General features: G+C 41.6%; 2 protein-coding genes and 1 long non-coding RNA gene across 3 annotated transcripts; 2 read left to right on the forward strand and 1 right to left on the reverse strand.

Moving 5' to 3' along the window:
- The first annotated feature begins 7,527 nt into the window (after positions 1–7,527).
- LOC130742829 (uncharacterized) lies at positions 7,528–11,326 on the forward strand. The gene is made up of 2 exons (XR_009021277.1): positions 7,528–8,018; positions 9,137–11,326. It is a non-coding gene; the product is annotated as an uncharacterized LOC130742829 (long non-coding RNA).
- A 1,569-nt stretch (positions 11,327–12,895) lies between these two features.
- Positions 12,896–13,409, reverse strand: LOC130744182 (uncharacterized). The gene is made up of 2 exons (XM_057596373.1): positions 13,311–13,409; positions 12,896–13,222 (listed from the first exon to the last, which is right to left on the reverse strand). Exons 1-2 carry the CDS (start codon positions 13,380–13,382, stop codon positions 12,896–12,898), a joined length of 399 nt encoding a protein of 132 aa, XP_057452356.1. The 5' UTR covers positions 13,383–13,409.
- Positions 13,410–20,569: 7,160 nt separating this feature from the next.
- Positions 20,570–21,199, forward strand: LOC130744183 (uncharacterized). The gene has a single exon (XM_057596374.1). It carries the CDS (start codon positions 20,570–20,572, stop codon positions 21,197–21,199), a length of 630 nt encoding a protein of 209 aa, XP_057452357.1.
- Positions 21,200–21,602: the final 403 nt, after the last annotated feature.

Consider the following 21,602-nt stretch of genomic DNA (forward strand, 5'->3'; position numbering starts at 1 on the left):
TACAGAGGTGCCACCACCAGCATTTGTACCCCCGTGTATAAGTATAGATGTCTCGCATTTATTTACAACTGATCAGGTATTCTTTGAACAGATTTTTGCATTGTTTTAAAAGTGTAATATATCAATTCTTATTATGTCTTGATCACACTTGTTTATGCCTTGTTTGTGTGTTGGGTATGCATCATTGAACAGATTTTCCCTACCCGTGATGATCTTATCAATTGGGTTCATGGAATTGCGATTGAAAATGGATATGTTGTGTTGATCACAAAGTCAGATAGCGGTGGGAATGGAAGCAGAAAAGCTTATGTCATGTTGGGGTGCGAGAAGCATGGTAAGTATGTTTCCTATAGAGACTCTGACCTTGTTCAAGGAACGAGAACACAAAAGACAGATTGTCCTTTTAGACTAAAAGGACGACCTATGAAAAATGGCATAGATAGAAATTGGCGGCTAAAGGTGATGGAAGGTACACACAACCATGAACCAGCTAGGTCACTACTTGGCCACAATTTTGTTGGTCGTCTAAATTCCGAAGAGAAGGAGCAAGTGGAAAAAATGACAAAGAGTTGGGTTCCACCGAGAAAGATGCTATTGACTTTGAAGGAAAACAATCCTTTAAACTTGACTACCATATCTCAGATTTATGGTGCTTGCAAGAGGTTAAGAAAATCCCTCCGCGGGTCATTGACAGAAATGCAACACTTGTTGAAGAAGTTGGACGGTGACAAGTACGTCCACTTTGAAAGACATGAGCCTGGATCGGAAGTCATTAGGGATGTATTTTGGGCTCATCCAAATGCTATCAAACTGTTCAACACATTTCCATATGTAGTGATTATGGATTGCACATACAAGACAAACAAATATAAAATTCCCTTGCTTGAGATTGTTGGACTGACTTCCATAGATAAGACATACTCCATAACCTTTTGCTACATTGTTAATGAGGGCACAGATGACTACGTTTGGACACTGGAGTGTATGAAGTCTCTATTAGCTGATCAAGCCATGTTGCCTAAGGTGATTGTTACTGACAGGGATCTTGCCTTATTGAGTGCTGCTAAGCAAAGCCTTCCCAACACTACCCATTTATTATGCTTGTGGCACATCAACAAGTGTGTTTTGGCAAAGTGCAAACTCTATGTTGGTACAGATGATTTTGCTGAATTGGTTATGGGGAAGTGGAGAGAGGTGGTGGATGCTGCAACAGTTGAAGAATTTGAAGTTCAATGGATGCAATTGCTTAATATGTGCAAGGACAAATACAGCAACTTTACCTCCTATTGTTCTACTACATGGTTGGTCCACAAGGAAAAATTTGCCAATGCATGGACAAATCATGTGATGCACTTTGGAACAACAACAAGTAACAGGTACAAAAATTATATGAGCTTAATTTATGCCTTGTTATATGTTTTTCATTTGATAGATTGTTTACATTGGAGAGTTAATAAGATATTTGTTTGTTGTTTGCAGGGCTGAGGGTGCACATGCCAGTTTGAAGAAGATGCTGCGGGATTGCAAGGGTGACCTGGCCACTTCTTGGGATGCGTCGCATAGTTTGACATGTAATCGACATACTGAAATATTAGCATCGTTTGAGCGCAGTATTCACAGAATTGATCACATTTTCATGTGCCCATTTTACACAAATATTAGAGGATTTGTGTCAAACAAATGCCTGCAGCTCCTTGATGCTGAACATATAAGAATGAAGTCCTACGGCGGATGCGATTGCTTGTTGAGAGAGACTCATGGACTACCTTGCGGTTGTGAACTTGCAGGTCACCAGTCAACCACTCTCTTGTCAGTTAATTCTATTTCTTATTGAAAGTGACACTTTTGTGAACTTGCAGGTTATGAAAGAATTCCATATGAGGCAATTCATCCATTCTGGAAGAGACTGAGTTAGGAGCATGTACCTGAACCTGTTGCAGATACTATCAGCAACCATATTTGCGGCATGAACCATGGAGATATGCAACCAGAAGTTGAGGCATTGACACATTATTTCAGTTCTTTGGATACTGGAGGGCAGAGTATGGTAAGGAGGAAGCTTCAAGCGATCTATTGTCCTGAAAGCAGTTCACTTTGTACTCCTGAGGTTCAGATAAGGTCCAAGCGCACTCTTAAGGCGAATGAAAGAAAACCACCCAAGGTTAAAACAATAGGATCCTTGACTCGTGATCCTTCAGGTTTTGAACATGTTGATAGGGAGATCAAAGAGGCAAAGAAGGCTTCGCAACCACCAAAGAAGAAGAAGCGTGTGAAGAAGTCTGATACAAGCTATTTCATGGGTAATTTTCCATCCTTTTTCCACCCATATATACACACAGTTCAGAATGTTGAGGATGATGGTAACTGTGGCTATAGAGTCATTGCTGCATTACTGGGACTACCATCAGGTGAGGAAGGTTGGTCATGGGTTAGGGAAGCGTTGATAGACGAACTTGAACGACACAAAGGGTTGTATGATGAAATGTGTAAGACCCAAGTTTTTAAGCTTATGCTAAGTGAATAGAATCCTATTCACGATTAGGGTTGATGTATCGTGAAGGGAAACCTGAACTAGAGTTACCAAATGAAATAAATTTATGAAGGAGAAAGTTCAGGAAAAGTCTAAGGATTGCATCATGATCGATAAAAGTTATAGCACGATCGTTACACGCTTAAACCTAGGTCAGAAACCCTAGTAAATAGCTAGTTTTCACTTATAGGCACGATGGAAGTTAATTCCAAAAATCTTCAGAGAAATGTTAGAACTTCTCTTTTTCCATATATCACAATCGTTTCGAGGCGAAACTCTAGGATCTACGAACGTCCGATTCCAATCATCGGAAGTTTGCCGAAACCGAAACCCTGGTATTTCAAAACCCTAGAATCACTCGACGATGAAGACTTTTTCTATTCAGAGCTTCAAATGAAGATTCCACACGCGTACACCCATTTCTCTTGATGATCTCAATCTTTCTTCAGAAGGAAGTTTTCTATTCCGACATTCGATGCAAAAAGCAACTTATCGGGTAAAATAGTTTTACACCGACTTTGCATTAGTTGCCAAAAATACAAGGAGACCTCATTTTGTTTTTGGAATTCTTTCGCCAAAACCTATCTTAGAATTCACGGAGAATGACGCCGGAAAAATCAGATTTGCGAAACTTTCATTTTACCGCGTTTTGCCAACCTCTATATATAGCAAGAAAGGAGAAAAAATGGCAAATATCTTACCCATTTTCTCTCCAAACCCGCGAGCTCCATAGAAGGAAGAGGAAGAAGAGTTTTTGTTCAATCCTTGCTTGATCGTCGATTAATCAGTTGCTACTTCAAGGTTTCGAGGTATAGTTGTTAATCCTTACCTCTGATCGCTTTTTCCATAGCTTTTCTGTAGACTTTTCTGAGCTGATAGTTTTGAGGTTTTTGCAAAACTATCCTGAATATTTCATTTTTGATTCTAAACATCATCCTTACATGCCCAAGATCACTTCTGTCGGATTAGTTTTTCCGTTATGTCGCCGAAATTCCGCCGGAATCAATTTATGCCTCAAATACCCATTTTTGGAGTAAAGCTTCAACCTTTGGGCTGAAAACTATCGCCTTAGCTTAGTGCTAGTAGGATTAGTTGTCATAAACGTCGTTAGTGATGTCCCTGTCAAATTTTCTTTTTGGGATTTCAGTTTTGAAATTCTAAGTTAAAAATCATGACCAAAATACCCCTGCGACAGTTTTTGATCCGATAATTTTTCCGAGTTTAGAATACCCTTAGTTACGGCTAATGATAGCATAGGAACCAAGTTTGATCGAAGAAAAATCGAACCCTACAATTACCAAAAGTGGCCGAGCACTCTAAGGGGGGAGGGGGAAAATTTCCTTTTCCGAAAACTTGTCCTTTCGCGCTAGATTATCGCATCTCGGAGTATGTATTACTTCGGGTAACCTTAGTGAGCATTGATAGCTTAGTTTCCGATAGATTTTGATGGAATTCTGTGGTTTTACTGTAAAGGTGCTTTTGAGGAATTTCCTGAGGAGCAACGCTTTGCTTGTGAGGAAGAGTTCGAAGATCACTCTGGAGAACCTACAGGTGAGGGCTTCTCACTGAATCTCTAGATAATGCTTAGGGTCGATGCTTTCGACATTGTTTACTGTTTATGCACTTGTTTGTGTTTGATTGGAAAAATGTTTTCTGAGGCTTCGGCTGACAATGTAGATGATTCATCTACTGAATGTTTTTGAGAGTGAATTACATGCTATGTGCTATGTGGGTAATTTAGAATGTGTGATGCATGCTTTATATGCTAAGTGCTACGTGGTTATTGCATAATATGTTGATATATGACATGTTGGTTGATTGTGCTGAGTTAATTATGCTTTTGCAATGAAATCTGAGATTCTGAGTAGTGAGAATAGCGGGCAGGTCATGCCGATTTTATTTTGAGAGTTTTGAGAAAGTTTGATAGGACGAATGAGATTCGGGCCTTGTTATGGTGTTTTATGGATCGAGACATTCTCTGGAGTCAGTTGGGGATTAGGAGATCCCGAGAACTTATAAGATTTTGCGATAAGACTAAAAGGATATTATTTTGAAAAGAAAACTCATAAGACATTAAACAACCTCTAAATCTTCAAATAATGATAACAAACTCGAAAGGAAGCTTAGGATGCAAATCTTAGTTTTTGGAAAACGAGAAGTGTCGTCGGATCCAAGTGTTGAGGAAGTTGAGAAGTATTGAGTATGTGATGCTCTTGTGCTGTTGGAGCAGCTGTGTTGTTGGACTATCCTGGGGATAAGTCCGGGAAATTGATAGTTTCCGAGTATGTTGATACTCTTGCTCGTTGAGCAGTTTTGACCATCGGACTGAGATGAGTCGGATGATTTGGAGATCATCATGAGTTATGTGTTGTTGTGAAGATGTGTCTTTTGTCGCAGAATCGACTGTTACCTTAGGGTAAGCTTTTAGAGACTTTAATTTAACTAGAACACGTGGCGACGTGTCGAGTGAGATTCGGAGACGTTGTTTGACTAATCATCCTGCATTCATGCAACATTAATGAGGTATTAACACAGGACGTACTCTGGACCTCGTCGGTTTCCAAAATGGTCATAAGACCCGGAATGCCGTGTAAGAGCGTTTGTAGACGACTCTTGTAGCAGACCGAAATGGCAGACCTTCGGGTTTACTGCTGATCTGACTACCTTTGTGTGGTGTAAGAGGCACGCGGGCCGAAATGGTCCCACCGTGGCTGGTGTTAGGGCTGATCCGTTTGATGTCCATCCGTTTCCGGAATGCATTTGGTTAACTGGGTTAACCGTCATTTGCATTTCATGCAACATGCATACTGACTTAGTTGTTGAGTGTGATTGATAATTGTTAATCCTATTTGATGCATGCTATCTGTTATTACTGCGTTTATATTCATTGTGAAATATACAACCCTAGGATGTTATCCCTAGCTGTAAGCCTAAGTGGCTATTCTCTTATCTATATCTATTGGTGGTATTATTTACATAATTCTTTGGAGTTGACCCTCGCGTCTTCTGTGTGTGCTTTGGCGGACTACGCCTTTTGTCAGATGTCTTTGGCGGGCTGATTCATGATGGTTCACCCTTCAGGGGGAACTAGGGTTGAGATGCTGGAATAGAAGCGCATCGCGGTCGCGAGAGGAGGACGGATGGTGTATATAGACTAGGTCGTTCTGGATTTCGAATTCGGACGACGATCATACTAGCATGTGGGTTTTAGTGCTGGTGTGAGCTCCTTGAGATGGGATTAGAGTAGGAGTAGAGTCTTAGCTCTGAACATCATTTGTTTCTTTGGGGACAGGGTAGTTTCCCACCTATAGCTTTTTGTGTGGTTATCTACGGGAATCACAGAGAGTTGGTTGGACTTAGGAGGTCTTGTTTTTAGGCCATCTGGGCCAGCTTAATCTCAGTTTTGAGGGATGGTGTTGCGGACACTTCACCTTTATATTCGGTTTGTACATATTGCCTACGGGCGTTACATGTTTCTTCTTTCCGTCACTGGAGGTTACTCGTGACGAGGTTGCTACTTACAGCGGGGGCTGTTATATATATTGTACATTAGTTTTATTGCTTTTCGCATTTGGGTTTTATTTAATTCAGTCTTGTCTTTATCATTATCGAAAAAAAAATATATTCACGTTTTTCCGCATCAAGTTTACTTTTGTTACTAAAGTGACGCCACCGAAATCGGGGTGTTACAAAATGTGGTCCAGACATGTGGTTAATGCCTTACATTCCCGACTCACTCTTCATCCTGGTCATCCGGCTACCGAGGATAAATGGATGCAACTGCCAGAGATGGGATACCTTGTAGCAACCAGGTTCCAAGTGGTTTTCATATCCATCTCCTCTGGGGGTTGTTGGTCATACCTTCCACTAAGAGGAGAAGGTCCACCTCCTGTACATCGTGTTATAGCTGTTGGTCATGTGATAAATCACTTTGTACAGGTATTTTTTTATTGCGTTACACTAATATCCAATTTGTGAATAAATTTGTTGTATTTGCAAGTTATCTAATTTTATTGTTATTCTCTATAATGTAGCTCCATCTAACTCCTGGACATTCTATGCCGCCAATTGCTCTCCAGTGGGAACGGTATGTTGATCCTATATCAGTAAGCTGGTGCGTCCCATATGATACACGTTTACGCAGGTTCACATCAGAATTCTGTAAGACCTGGATTTGCCGAACAAGTTAATTTCTGACTCACGCGTAGAATCAGTGTAAGCGTGACAGGAGTTTGCTATTTGAGAAAGATTAATGAAGAAGAAAGTTCAGGAATTGCTTGAGGAATGTTGCGTAGTCGCTGTAGGAATTAGTGCGAGTCGTCTGCACACCTGCTTTATGGCGAGCGTGTCCAGAATAGGCTATTTCGCTTTTAGAGCAACGTTTTAAATGAGATTTCGAATCCTTGGAAAATTTAAAGGTTCTCTTTATTTTTCCTTCGACCAGCGTTTCATTTCGGAACTCTGGACTATACGCACGATAGTATTCACTTTTCGAAAGCTCGACGACGCTAATTTCTTTGCTTCGAAACCCTAGATTCGAGCGATGGATGAAGACTTTTTCTATTCGGGACTTCTAACGAAGTTTCTGTTCGCGTTGCCAGATTTTTTTCGATATTTCCAATCTTTCTTCAGAAGGAAGTTTTCTCATCCGACATCAATTGCAAAAAGTAGTTTTGCCGTATATTTTGAAGCATACTGCGTTCAAGCCATTTTCTCACTTAAATGAACCCGATGCAAGTATCGCCCTTTCTTGGATCGATACTTAGATTAATTGCATAATATGACAACGTCATATTTGTTCTAATTGTCTAACAGTTATTCTTTAGCTCAGTTTTTACTCATTTTCTTGTCGATGGATCGTTTTATTTTGCCCAAAGTGATCCAAATTTATATTTTATCATTTCATAGAATTCCTCTTAATTTTTGGGATAATAATATATCACCCCTATATTTTTCTCTTAACTCTATGAGTTAAATCATTCGGTGTCTAAATCAATTTGTACTAGTTTTAAAAATATCTTCTCCCTAAATACCTAAACCATCCGTCCTTATCCTCCCTCACTCACGTTCTCTCTCACCGAAGCATCACCACCAGCTTTCTTTTCTTATTCATTTTCTTTCTTTCTCCCACATTCACGTCCCTTATTTTCTTTTCCTGCAGCACTTCTTCTTTCTTTCATTTTCTTTTGTTGAAGCACCCACACCACCATGGTACCTCTCACTCACGCCCACTTACTCATTCTCCGCCATTTTCATGTTGCTTTTCCTTGTACAGCAACCAAAAGACCCATATTCTTTCTTTCTTCCACTTCTACTTCTCCATATTACTTCTCTCTAAGCAAAGTGCAAGTTCCTTGTCTGTTTAATTAAAATAAGACCCATATTGCTCTCTCTTCCTCACGAGCAGCAGGATTCGTGGTGCAAGGGAAAGACCAGTTGCAGATCCCCCACCACTCTACCACCATCATCTTCATCTTCTCATTTTATGGTAAAACTCCTTCTAGTTTCTTTGATCTTGTTTTATAAGTCAATGAAATTTATCCTTTTAGTTTCCACACCTAGTGTCTTCATTAAAGTTATGACTAGGGAAATGATTTAGTTACCCATGGTTTTTATTTCCAAAAAGGTTGAGTTATTGTCTTTGTAAAATTTTTAATTAGAGCTTTTTCCAAAGTGCTTTTACAAACGTTGTTCCCCATCACCGGATCTATGGATTTCACCATTTAGTTTTCTTAAAACTTGTTTTTTTTTAGTTAAGAGATTTTGGGATTTTAAGAGCTTTAATTTAAGTCTTGATTAGTTGTGTTTAAATGTTAAAAATGTTATGACTAGGGAAATGATTTAGTTACCCATGGTTTTTATTTCCAAAAAGGTTGAGTTATTGTCTTTGTAAAATTTTTAATTAGAGCTTTTTCCAAAGTGCTTTTACAAACGTTGTTCCCCATCACCGGATCTATGGATTTCACCATTTAGTTTTCTTAAAACTTGTTTTTTTTTAGTTAAGAGATTTTGGGATTTTAAGAGCTTTAATTTAAGTCTTGATTAGTTGTGTTTAAATGTTAAAAATGGATTTGGAAGTGATTTGGGGAAAAAGGTGAATTTATACATAGTTATGTAGATGTGGCCGAGCCTATGGCATGTGTTTTGGGTTTGGAAAATCAATTCTAAAACTTGTTTTTGTTTAGTGAAAATCATAAGTTAAGTTTGAGGACTAAAAGTTTATTGTGGGAAAACTTTAGGATTAAAGCACAAGAGGCTGAGAAGTTTTGGGTTAAACCGGAGTTTTAAAAGTCTTGGGGTTTGTTTGATAAATTTATAAAAGATTCAGGGTTGAAAAAGAACTTACTTTTATGTGAGGACCTTTTCGTGATTATGTGCTTATCAAGGGACTAGGGTTGAATTATTTAAAAGTTGAGGAGTTGTTTGCGAAATGTGTTTTTTTAAGGACCTTTCTTTAAAACTCACAAATACTTTATCTTTGGACTTTAGTCCTTGAAACATAAAGTTTGTGCATTTAGCCAAGTGAGCTAGAAAGATTGGCTAAGTTTGTTCTGGAACTTTAGATGTGACTTTAGAGACTAAGGTTTAGTATGTGAACTTGTGAAGGGTACGAAGGACGGAAGCGCTTGACGACGAAGCCAAAGAACAAACGGAAGTGAGCCAACACGGGAAAGCAAAGATATGACTGGATTTGATTTGAGTCGCAACTTAGTAAGGAAAGCGCCTAAGGTTAGGGCAACTTGCTATTTAGCTATGATTGCATGATAGGTGTCGATAAATTCGACTTATGCTTTATCTGATGTTGTTTATGATGATGAGTTGATGTTATAATGCTTTTCCATAACTTGTGATATTGTGCTATTGTTGGATTGTGCGTTTTGACGCGACTTCGGAGTGGAGATTCATTGATCTGGTGATCTTTGATATTTCGGGTTGGATGAACAACCCTAGGCAAGTTCAAATGTGGGGTTTGAGACTTAGCCATTCGTTGGGATTCGTTTGAATACTTAGACTTTCCCCGGGAAACTTCTTTTGGAGGGTTTTTTTGGAAACTTAGAAAGATTAGAATTTCGAAAACTAGAGACTTTGGGAGACTTAGACTTTGAGAAATAAACTCATAACCTGACTAATCCAATTCGAAACGTTTTACTAAACGAATAATCATAGGAGAACTAAAGGGGAAAATAATTGCGAAACACGGGGAAAAGTCGACTTTTGTTGTGGGTTTGGAGAGTTATTGGAATTGGGGAAAGCCACTAAGGTGAGCTATGGTGATGATTGAAAGTCACCGAGTACTTCAGTACTCTTATCGTTGGGGTTGTGTTGTATTGACCGACACTAACCCTGGGTTTCGACATTGGGTTTTGGTTGTTGGAGTGTGTTGTATTGACCGACACTAAACTCCCGAGTACTTTAGTACTCTTGTTGTTCGAGTTGTGTTGTATTGACCGACACTGACTCTGGCTTTGATTTTGGGTTTTGTTATTGGAGTTGTGTTGTATTGACCGACACTAACTCCGAGTTGTGTTGTATTGACCGACACTAACTCTTGGGTTGTTTTGAGTTTGGGTTTGAACTAAACACTTGTGTGGTGAGGACGATTCGATGTTTGGCTAACCATATTGCATCAATCGGGTGAATAACGGGAATGGTTCACCTGTGCATCTCATGGTGAATAGCGGGAATGGTTCACCACTGCATTAATGATGAATAACGGGAATGGTTCATCATACGGTGAATAACGGGAATGGTTCACCAAGGATGAATAACGGGAATGGTTCATCCATAGTGAAGAACGGGAATGCTTCACTTGTGGCGAACGGGAACGCGTCACAATCCGGATCATATTGTGCATTTCACGCATACATTCATTCTGACTGGAATCATGTGCTGTTTGATTTATTGAAGCATTGTTAGAGCCATAACATGCTAGGATTGCTTATATATATATATATATATATATCAACATATATCTATACCCCATATCACATGTTGAGTGTATATCTACTTATTTCTGTGAGTTGACTCTAGCGCCTTGGCTTTGGTTGCATGTTTGTGTTTGAGCGGTCGGCCTGCTGCCAGACGTCGACGGTGGATTGGGTTTCGATGGTCTTTCCCTCGGGAGGGATCAGGTTTGAGCTGGTTGATCGACATGCCCCCACCGCTTGGGTGATCTATCTTGCGGGTCATCGAGCGACGTACCGGGGAAGGGTCATGAAGGACCGGACTAACGAGCGTAGACGTCTATCGAAGGGAGCTTTACGACGCATGGAGCTGAGCTTCAACTTGCCAACCTTAGTTCGCTGTGGACTTGGACTCTAACTCTGACACTGATGTCGACTAGTACGTTAGGAGTGACGAGGAGGAGGAGGAGGAGCTTTGAGCGGTACTGGAAGGGTAGGTGTAGGCAGGCGTCAGGTTTTGTGTAGAGCTCTGATTCGTTTTGCTTTTGGGACAGGGTAGGTTCCCGACGCATGACTTCTGTGTGGTTCTCTTACTGAGGGATCACAGTGAGTCAGTCGGACCATGGGGGTCTTTGCTTAGGCCATTTTTGAGGCCGACTATCTTCTTGTGGGTTGTAATTATAAACTTTCTTACTCACACTTCGGGTTCTGTATATATTTGCCTTCGGGCATACTACTTTGGAGTCACTGCGAGTGCGCGTGACGTGGAAGTGCAGCTGCGGCTGTACATGGTTATATTTGATGTATATTGGTTAGTTTAGTGGATGGGTTATGTCTTTATTTTCTATTGCTTGATTTAAAAGGAATCAAACGAAAAAAAAAATTACCTGTTTTCCGCGTAGAGTTATTTTTGGTTACTAAAGTGACACCCGGAAATTGGGGTGTTACAAATTCGAAGCTTGGCTTGTTACTTTTGGTGTTCCTCTTAGTCACCAAAGCTATGTAGACATCACCTCAGACTGACACCACACTTTGTGTAATATTCATTTGTAAACGCTCTGTAATATTAATCTGATGGGCCTTGCCCTTATGTTATTCATTGCTGCTTTTAATAATAGTAATTTGCTGGTCATTGTTATATTGATGGGCCTTATTATTTTGATGGACATTTTATATTAAACATCAGTTGATTGAAACAGCATCAGGGATAATTAACATAGACAACCTGACATTTTCATCAGAGTCCTGTCATTTCCAAGCACTCCATCATCAGAGTCATGTCATTTCCAACCACTCCGTCATCAGAGTCTAGTCATTTTCATCCACTAAATGACGAACTTGAAACCTGACATTACTCTCTACCACCAAACAACCCCAACCACACTTGTACTATCCACCAAACACCATAAATCTTTTAACCATTCTGCTATAAATCTCTCTAGTTTCCCTATTCGTCTTCTTCATCCCTTTCTTCCTGTCTTGCAACGAAGTTAAAAAAAACATACCATGGAACAGGACCTAAATGCATTCGTCCGCCGTTGTAAACGTCAAGGCAACACTTCTAGCAGCTCTCGTCCTCTCATTCCTGGCCCAGCTGGCGCCGTCCAGGCTGCCATGTATGCCCGTAGATCCAACACTAACACACTACTCATTCCGACCCAAGAAATTGTGAGGCGTGCGCTCGAAGACAGATCAACAGAAACTGATCCTGATTTCAATTCAAATGCTTGGCTTTCAGCCCTGCAATTGGTGGAATCTGCCACTCCGCTGGGCACGATCACAACGAATGTTGAGAGAGTAGAGAGTGTTGTTGCTGTTATTAAATCATGCACTCCCAATGGTTTCGGAGATGCCAAAGTTACCCTCAAGGTATTTCCTCGCTTTTGTCCAGGTTCTTTAACCGTACATTTTTTGCCTCCCTTTCTCTCACGATTGCATCGATTTAGGACCCTACGGGCACCGTTGACGCGAGCATCCATCGCAAGGCGTTCACTGACAGCGAATTTGGAAATGCCATAACTGTTGGATTTGTTCTCGTTCTCCAAAAGGTCTATCATCTCTTACCTAAACATTAATCTTGCTTCCTTTGAACAAGTACGCATGGTGGGTTTTAAATCTGCAATTTACTTGCAGGTTGCTGTGTTTGCACCGAGTAAATCTGTTCGTTATCTGAATATAACGTTGCCCAACGTAGTCAAAGTATTTCCACAGGATAACGGACCCCACGACTTCATCGATATCACTAAGGATTAATTTAGTTTTCGTGTTGCTTCTGAATAATTTCGTGTACCCTTTGAACTGCTTGCCATGGATTATTTATGTTACTTATCCTGCCTTTCATTATAAGAGTCTAAATATAATAAGTGGAAATAGAAAGCATGGTTAATATAAAGAGAGTCCATACAAAGCGTCACATGTCATAATATAAAAGTACACAAAAAATATACAAATATACAGTCAATCACTCGCCACGACCCCTACCGCCCCCCCTACGACCTCTAGGTCCACGAGCTCTGCCTCCACGAGCGCCCTCTGCAGGTGCACCATCTCCACGGGCTCTGCCTCCACGGGCTCTGCCTCCACGCGCTCTACCTCCACGACCTCTGCCTCCTGCAGCTACAACTCCTCGGACAGCAGCAAAGGCTACTTCCTGGGTACCGATGAAGGCACTAGATCTAATAAGATCCAGCGCCCTCTCAGTGAGGGATCGGGAATGCGTGCCCACTGCAGGAGCATCTGGCACCTCGAGTGACTGTTCCAACAAGTCCACGGCCCGACGCATAACAGTCTGCAAAAATAATGTACATACATTAGATACAAATAAAATATCATGAACAAAAAATCACAATTGAATGGAAAATAAAATTCAAACTTACCACCGCACTGAACTCCTCCCTCCTATCATCAGGGATGATGAACCGATGGGACACAGCGCTGTACCACCTCATGTAATCCTCCACAGCCTCTCCCGGATATGTAGCAAGGATCCCCTGAGGGCGGAGGTGCGGCGCAAACTCAGCATAGGCAGCATCTGCGGTCTCAGCAAGGGACCCAGTCGTCTGGATCTCAGAGGGGTGTCGAGGGACATCCTGTATGTAGCCAAACTGGCGCAAAACCCTCTCTGGTAAATGTCGTCGAACAACACGGCCAAATGGCGTCCGGATGTAGCCAGAATACATGGCCCTCTGATCCCGTGGTCGATGAGCCCGATGGTCCTCAAATGGGGTCCATATAATGTCATCCACCGTCAGCTCATCGAGCATGACTCGCCTCTCATCGAGGCTTGCATGCCCGACCCGGGACGTAACCCACCGCCGCGCCCTAGGCTGGTCCTGCGAGTAGTCCGGATCCGCCCTCCGGATAATGACGTGTGGTATCCACTGCTCTTGCTAGCAAAGAGCGTCGCGCCTAGCTGGTTCACCAGCCAAATCTGTGCAGCGTCCTCATATCGGTGCTCTACAATGAAATGAATTGAGTTAACAGTTTATAACAATACAATAATAATAGATACAATTTAATCAAGTAATAATTAAGACATACCCGCCAACGCAGCATCATACAGGGTCTGCAAGACCCCAAAGCGAATAGTCTGGCTCCTGTTCGTATCAAACTCAGCATGATAACGAGCAGCAGATCCTCCCATCAACTCAGCACATAGCGCTGCACACTCGTCCCTCTCCCCCTCCCAGGCGTATAGAACCTCGACCCCATGGGGAGATGGAGAAGAGCCGACACGTCGTCCAAGGTGATAGTCATCTCCCCGAACGGCATGTGGAAGCTACTAGTCTCCTCATGCCATCGCTCCACAAGGGCCAAAATGAGGCCTGCATCTGTCTCCGGGTAGCTGCACCAGGGTAGCTGATGAAGACCCGTCTGCTCAATCAGCTCTCGAACCCTCCTGTGACTGTCTAAATCACCATCACAAGCAAGGTTCCAAACCTTCCCCCCAGCTGTGGCCACCCTCAAGTGTTGACGGTCCACATATCGCTCGTCTGTGCGTAGGAGTGCATGCCACGTCCAGGGAGCCTTGTGATCAGCATAATGCGTGAGAAGCGACAGCTCAACAGGCCCCCCCGGAAACGGCGGCGACCTCTGGATCAGGTCCTCCTCGCCACCCTGTGCCTCTAGCACGACATCAGCATCAACATCAGGAGGAGGAATACTATCCTCGTCAGATGACTCCTCGCCGGATGACTCCTCGTCGGATGACTCATCGCCGGATGACGACTCGCCTGATGACTCCTCGCCTGGTGACTCATGGCGAGATAACTCAACCATGGGAGACGGCGGAGTAGGAACTGGATCAGTAGGCTCAACTGGAGCTGGAGCTGAAGCCTCTACCATGGGCGAATGCATAGAATCAACTGGAGCTGGAGCTGAAGCCTCAACCGCCTGAGAGGTCGCAGCATGATCGCCGCGTCGGCTAGAAGCATGTAAGCGCCGGTGTCTATCCTCAGTAGGCCCCGCATCCTCACTAGCTCGAGACCTCTTTCTGTTCTTCATTCTCACTATATATTCAGAGCAAACATTTTATAAATTAACTAAGCTAATTAGATTAAGTTTTATAAAAACATTTTATAAATCTGAACAGACACCAAATACGGAACATTAAGTTTCATATCCAATACGGAACATTAAGTTTCGTATTGAATACGGAACATTAAGTTTCATATTGAATACGGAACATTATGTTCCGTATCGAACTAGAACTCCATTAACGACATTGCATGATTGGAGCTCGCCCCAAAGACCAATTTATACAATTTCAGCCAACATAACATCTACTTAAGCATAAATCGACTACCCTAGGGTTGAAAGATTCCATAATTTCAAGTTAAATGGTGAATTTAAGTTGAAATCCAAACTTACTTACCTCTAGGTTCAATGCAATGAATGGGGAGAATGGGTTTGATGATGAAGACGATGGTACCCTGTCCAGATGATGATTGAAGCAAGGAGAGCGTCGGTCTCAAAGATTGCAGAGCAAGGGTTGGGAAATGGGTTTGGAGCGCTGAAATGGGTTTTGAAAAAACCCCTGTCGTTTACATAGTAATATAGTACGGAACTTTATCCTCCGTATTGGATACGGAAGTTAATATTCCGTATTCTATTAAAGGGGGGCTTTCCAGTAATTTCCCCACTTTAAGTGGGGCGGGGAGCCCCATAGGGGGGGCCCCAAACCCAATTCCCCTCACTCAGATTCTGAATCAATTTTGGAAGGAAAAGGAAGAACAAATGCCATCAAACTGAAGTAATACTGAAGGGTTTTGTGACGGATTATTTCCGTCACCAATTAGTAGCCTATATTTTATGAATTAAATAAGTGACAAGTCAGCATTTCCGTTTAGTCAACTGACGGAGATGAACGGAAGGGCTTCAATCGACCGTTTTAGATAGATGAGGGACCTTGACCGCACGTTTTAAACACAGGGGGTGCAGACCGCACATTTGTGAAACATCAGGGGCCCAAACTGGAATAGGCCAAGTTTTTAAGTGCATATTGCCCCCACAGTTGAATATTTCTAGATCTGTCACTACCGGTTCTCATGCTTACTAGGCATGCCAACTTGCAGGTAAGTGTTGGCATGTCAGTTTTTTTTTTTTTTTTCATTTTTTGTCCACGTAACATTAGTTTTTTTTTCTTCATCTCATCTTCATTTTTATCATCTCCAATGTCTTCATCTTCTCCACCTTCAATATCTTTTCCGTTGACCTTCCCAGATCTGCATTTTTCAAAAAAAAAAAAAGAGAAATCAAAGCTCCCAATCCAATATTGTCCCTAGTCTCTGTGCACCTTTGCTTCTCCGGATCTGTAAACCAAAGTTTGTCTCAACCCCCACCATACCCATAAAAGAAGAAGAAGGCGATTTCGATCTATCCTGATCTAGGAAGAGGAACGATGTGGTTCCCAAAGGTCATGGCTGAATCTCTTAATCTCTTCCTCTTCTCTTTGATTTGTTACGACCCCCATCACTTTCTCCTTTCCTTTCCCATCGAACCTTACCTCTTCTTCCTCCCATCGAACCTCTCTTCCTCTTCTCTTTGATTTGTTAAGCCCCATGCTATGGCAGACCTGCATGAGTCCACTAACCGTATCCTGCGATCACTGCCGTTTATCCCTTAAGTCAACCAATTAACGTCACCCGTTTATTAAAATGGCTAATTCTATACCTCGATCAACGTCGTCTTCCTGTTCAGTCAACTCACTGTGTAATGGGCGAGACCCCAGAGTAAGGAGGTCCACCTACTATAAAAAAGGGGACCTCCATGCCTTTATGTATGGTCAAATTTCTGATCTGAATAATACTCTAAGTTTCTTTTGCTCAGCCGTTCTATACTTAGGGTTTTTATTTTAGAATAAATACCTTGAGAGAACATTTGATAAAAGGAATGGTTTTAAACTAGAGAGACAAAAAATTATGTGCATGGAGCATAAACATGTTTAAGCAGTTCAATTTAAGATAATTGCAGAACAAAGCAAACCAGAAGCTACGACAATTAAAAACCCTGCTCCCAAGAAAGAAAAATGTCCATGAAAACTCTCATGTGAGACACATGGTACCCAAACTCATCATAAAACTCTAATGGAACTTTAAATAACTAGAGACATTTGTGGTGTAGTGTAGCTCTATGTTATTACAATCACAATGATCCTTGTTTTACCACACAAATGGTCTTGTTGGCTAAAAATCCGTTGGTTTTTAGGTTGAATTTTGGCAGTTTAGACTTTAGCGGCTTTAATTTGTATAGCCTCTAAGTTTTTGCATCATGTATCAATATCAGGTGGATGTATCAGCATGACTGATCATGGTTTTTCTTAATTTTCTCATCTTTGCTCTTTGAAAATCTCTCTTTTGGGATTTATTCTTACCCAGTGCAAGTGCCGCCAGACAATCTTTTGAGTGTTTAGTTTAAATATCTTTGACAAAATAAAGGAAATTGTGTTTCATGTTGCCCCAGAACTCTCAAAAAAATGAGGTTATAGAAAGGGAAAATAGAGTCATCATGAGAAATAGTCTGCATTTGAAACCGAATTCTGATAGTGTTTAGTTTAAATATCTTTGACAAAATAAAGGAAATTGTGTTTCATGCTGCCCCAGAACTCTCCAAAAAAATGAGGTTATAAAAGGGGAAAATAGAGTCATCATGAGAAATAGTCTACATTTGAACCGAATTCTGATAAGGCCTATTCTTGAGAAAACTTATGAATCGTGGTGGTAGTGTCTATTAGATTCAACAATAGCAAGAAGTGCGCTACTTAAACATTAGAACTCGTGGACAATTTTCAATTTTATACATTCATATCGATTCAAAGAAAGTCTCAACAGTTCTAAAAAAGAACCAAAGGAGAAGATGACGATAAGATTCAAGAGAATCGTTTGTCAGACTATGAACTAGTGACATTCCTTTATTTTGTCAAAGATATTTAAATTAAACACTAAAAAGATTGTCTGGCGGCACTTGCACCGGGTAAGACTCAAGAGATCTTTGAAGTGTAAGGTAAATTAATTGATGAAATACTTCAAGATCATAAAATTCAAGGAAAACATAACTAAAAGCAATTAAATTCAATAAATAAAGCCATAGATCAACCCATGTAAAAAGTTCAATGGTTGCATTTGATAAATCAGAATGATATGAACTCTTGCCCTCATCACCAAGGAACTATAATCTTCTAGTGTGTTTCTTTAGGGCCTGTTTGGATGGGTGTTAGAGGGGCGAAACGTGCGTTGCGTTGAGAGAAACGCGGTTCACCAGCTTTGCCACACCGTTTGGATGGGCGTTTTTCTAAACGCATGAACGCGAATTTGGGCCCAAACAACGTTTTTTTAGAATCGATAAATTGGAGCTGTGGCGTTGGGCGTTTGACATTCAACGTTGATTTTTCTGGCTTTCACCAACCAGATCCGACGCATCCTGTCAGCCACCAGTCATGCCCTTCTCCGCCGTCGTTGCCAGTTCGCTCACTTCTTCTCATATCTGTGTAGTTCCGTTTACGCTCCGCCGTTCTTCTTGGATTTGTGCGACTCCGTTCATGCTCTGTCGTTCTTCTCAGATCTGTGCGACTCCGCTCGCGATCTGCCGTTCGTGCTCCAACTCCGTCCGCCGCTCACGCTCGACGACTCCATCTCTGTTCAACTCGTCCTTTCTTTCTCCTTCCTTTTACTGTTACGCGTTTTCTCTGTTTTTTTTCTTATTTTTGTCAAAGTCTTTTCACGGTTTATATTTTTATTCAGCCTTTATTTAAAACAATTTAATGAATTTTCTTTTAACAAACTTAATGAACGTGACTTACTTAATTTGTTGATTTGTTAATTTTTTTTTTGAACGAGTTGATTTGCTAATTTTAAGTTTTATGAAATGTCTTTAATTTGATTTAATGCAAAAGGAGTAATATTTTTTTAATTACATCTTTCAAAAGTAAGTAATTAAAAATCATCCAAACGATATTCATTATTTTCAAATCACATTTGTTACAAATCATCCAAACATAAATCACGTTTATTTAAACACAATTTTACTCAAAACCATTTTAACAAAATCATGTTAATTCAAACACCACGTTTCTAACGGGATGTCAAACGGGCACTTAGTCCATTGACACACAACTATGAATTATTGTCATGTAAGATATTGATATTACGTTTAGCAATTTCAAAACAAATCAAAAGAAGGAAACCTGTATGCACGTTTTAACTTAACAAAGCATCCTTGTCACTGCACAGATACAATTAAATGAAAAAAATACTTGAATGAACTAGTTTTCCTGCAACATGTGGACAAATTGGCAAAAGGGTACATATAATTATCACAGGGAATGGATACATCATTGTTCCCCATCCTGGTACCTGGAATAAAAACCTCAAATACTGCAAGCATAGAATGAAACAAAACCAAAGAATGGAACCCCATATTGCTTATCAATTCACACCCCAAACAAAACAGTGGTAGAAAGGAAAATCTAAGAGAAGATAGAAAGAGCTAAGTGCGTTTTTATTAGAATGGAACCAAAGAAGAAAGATTCATCAGAGAAGTCTTTGGCGGATTTCAAAGTCTAAGCCACCAAATTGAATAAAATTAAGACATAGAATAAAAGAAACAAAGGTTATTCAATAACATCTATACAAAACTAAACTTAGAACAAATAAAACAAAATCCACGGAACAAGTCTAGAACCCAATAATGTGAAAAAATAGATTTTAGTTTGCTAGAATTGAATGGTAAATGAAGTTGAGAAACAGGTTTCAGTCAACAGTTTACCACACCAGTAACTCCTTATTTAAGAACACAATAATTACCACCCCTTAAATGAACATGACTCTAAACTTGGAGCCCGTTTGGATGCGGACCAAGGAGCACACTTATTAGCATTTATCCACTGCTTTTAGTAGTAGATAAGCTTCAATAAGTGCTCTGATAGAATAGGATATGCATATATTCCTTTCCTGTAATTAAGCAATTAGATCCCTGTAATTATGTCTTACATAATTAGCTAGTTGACTTTGATAGTATTGTATTTGTATATAAACCTATTTCTGATGAATGAGAAATCAACCATTGAAATCATATTATTATCTTACATGGTATCAGTAGTATTTTGATCCCTTTTCTGACCTAATTCCTTTTCTTTTCCCTCCTCTTCCCTCTGCACCTACAGCAGCCGCCGCCGCACTCCCCTCTCCTTGTGCCGCCGCCGCCGCTACCGTCCCGCCGCCCCTCTTCAGCGCTGCCGGACTCCATCGCAGCCACCGCGTTTCCCCACACGCCATTGCTGCCTTCCTCAGTGCGCCCTCCAACCGCACTTGCCCTCTCCACGCGCTTCCACCTGCGCCATCTTCCTCGCCGTTCCGGCCATTTTCCGCCGCCACCCGAGCCGCCGCCATCCGCTCGCGCCTCCTTGGCCCTCCTGCCGCCGGATCCGCTGTCGTCACCCCAGATCCGCGCGCAGCCAAACAGGTCCGACCCGACCCGGCGCTCCCTCTTCCTGGATAAGCTTCCAGCCGGTCCAACCAGCGTTTTGTCAACCCAGCCGGTCGCCTTCCCAGACCGGTTCAGGTAGACCGGTTCCAGAGATTTAAAAAAAAAAAAAAAAAACCCATATTTTCCTTTACTCTCAACCAACCTCATCGCCGTCATGTCTTCTCAAGCCTCCTCGGACAGCACCTCCGTGGCTGCCACCACTTCTCCGGCAGTCACCACCGTGGCCTCTGCCCCGCCGGCTAAACCTGATTTTCACCCGGCGCTTACTGTTACGAACATTAGGAATCACATTCCTATTATGCTTGACGTGGAGACTGATCGCTATGGCACCTGGGCGGAGCTTTTCCGCATACATGCTCGTTCTCACCGGGTTCTGCACCACATTGTCCCTGTTGCGGACAAGCCTCCTCCGCCTCTCACTGACCCTACTTACGAGCTGTGGACCACTTTGGACGCCACTGTCCTTCAGTGGATTTATGCCACCATCTCTATTGACCTGATGACTACCATCATGGAGCCTGACTCCACCGCTCTTACTGCTTGGACGCGTTTGGCTGATCTTTTCTGGGATAATCAGAACGCTCGTGCTGTCACCCTAGAGCAGGATTTCTCCAATGTTCGCATGGAGGCATTTCCGACTGTCGCCGCCTACTGTCAGCGTCTGAAGACGCTTTCTGACCAGCTCCGTGATGTCGGTGCTCCGGTGAATAATCACCGTCTAGTTTTGCAGCTCATCTCCGGCCTCACTGACGCTTATAAGGGTGTTGCTACTTTGATTCGTTAGAGCAATCCGCTCCCCTCATTTCATCAGGCTCGCTCCATGCTTACCTTGGAGGAAGCCGGTATGGCTAAGATGAAACCTGCTGAACCTCCAGCTGCATATGTTGCTACTCCATGCTCTTTCGCCTATATCCAAACAAGCTCTTTATCATATAACCAAACCAAACCATTGGCTTCCTCAAACTAGTAGCTAGCTATACCACTTTATGCTTACTGTTATTCCCAAACTTATGGCAGTTTCCTCAAGTTTGATGAGTTTCCATTTTCATCAGGCCTTTCAGATAATTCAACGTCAGAGCCAAGCATAATGTTAAGAATATCACCACAGATTTGATCAATTTCAAGCAAGTTTGATAAATAGCCATTTTCATTAGGCCTTTCAGATACTCCAATGTTAGAACCAAGTA

The sequence above is a fragment of the Lotus japonicus genome, chromosome 3 (assembly GCF_012489685.1).
Source record: "Lotus japonicus ecotype B-129 chromosome 3, LjGifu_v1.2".
Taxonomy (NCBI): domain Eukaryota; kingdom Viridiplantae; phylum Streptophyta; class Magnoliopsida; order Fabales; family Fabaceae; genus Lotus; species Lotus japonicus.

Coding starts and splice junctions, on each gene's coding strand:
- LOC130744182 (XM_057596373.1), bottom strand. CDS start 13,382: ATGAGGTGGTACAGCGCTGTGTCCCATCGGTTCATCATCCCTGATGAT. Junction 13,223..13,310: donor GGGAGGAGTTCAGTGCGGTG/GTAAGTTTGAAT, acceptor TTATTTTTGCAG/ACTGTTATGCGTCGGGCCGT.
- LOC130744183 (XM_057596374.1), top strand. CDS start 20,570: ATGTCTTCTCAAGCCTCCTCGGACAGCACCTCCGTGGCTGCCACCACT.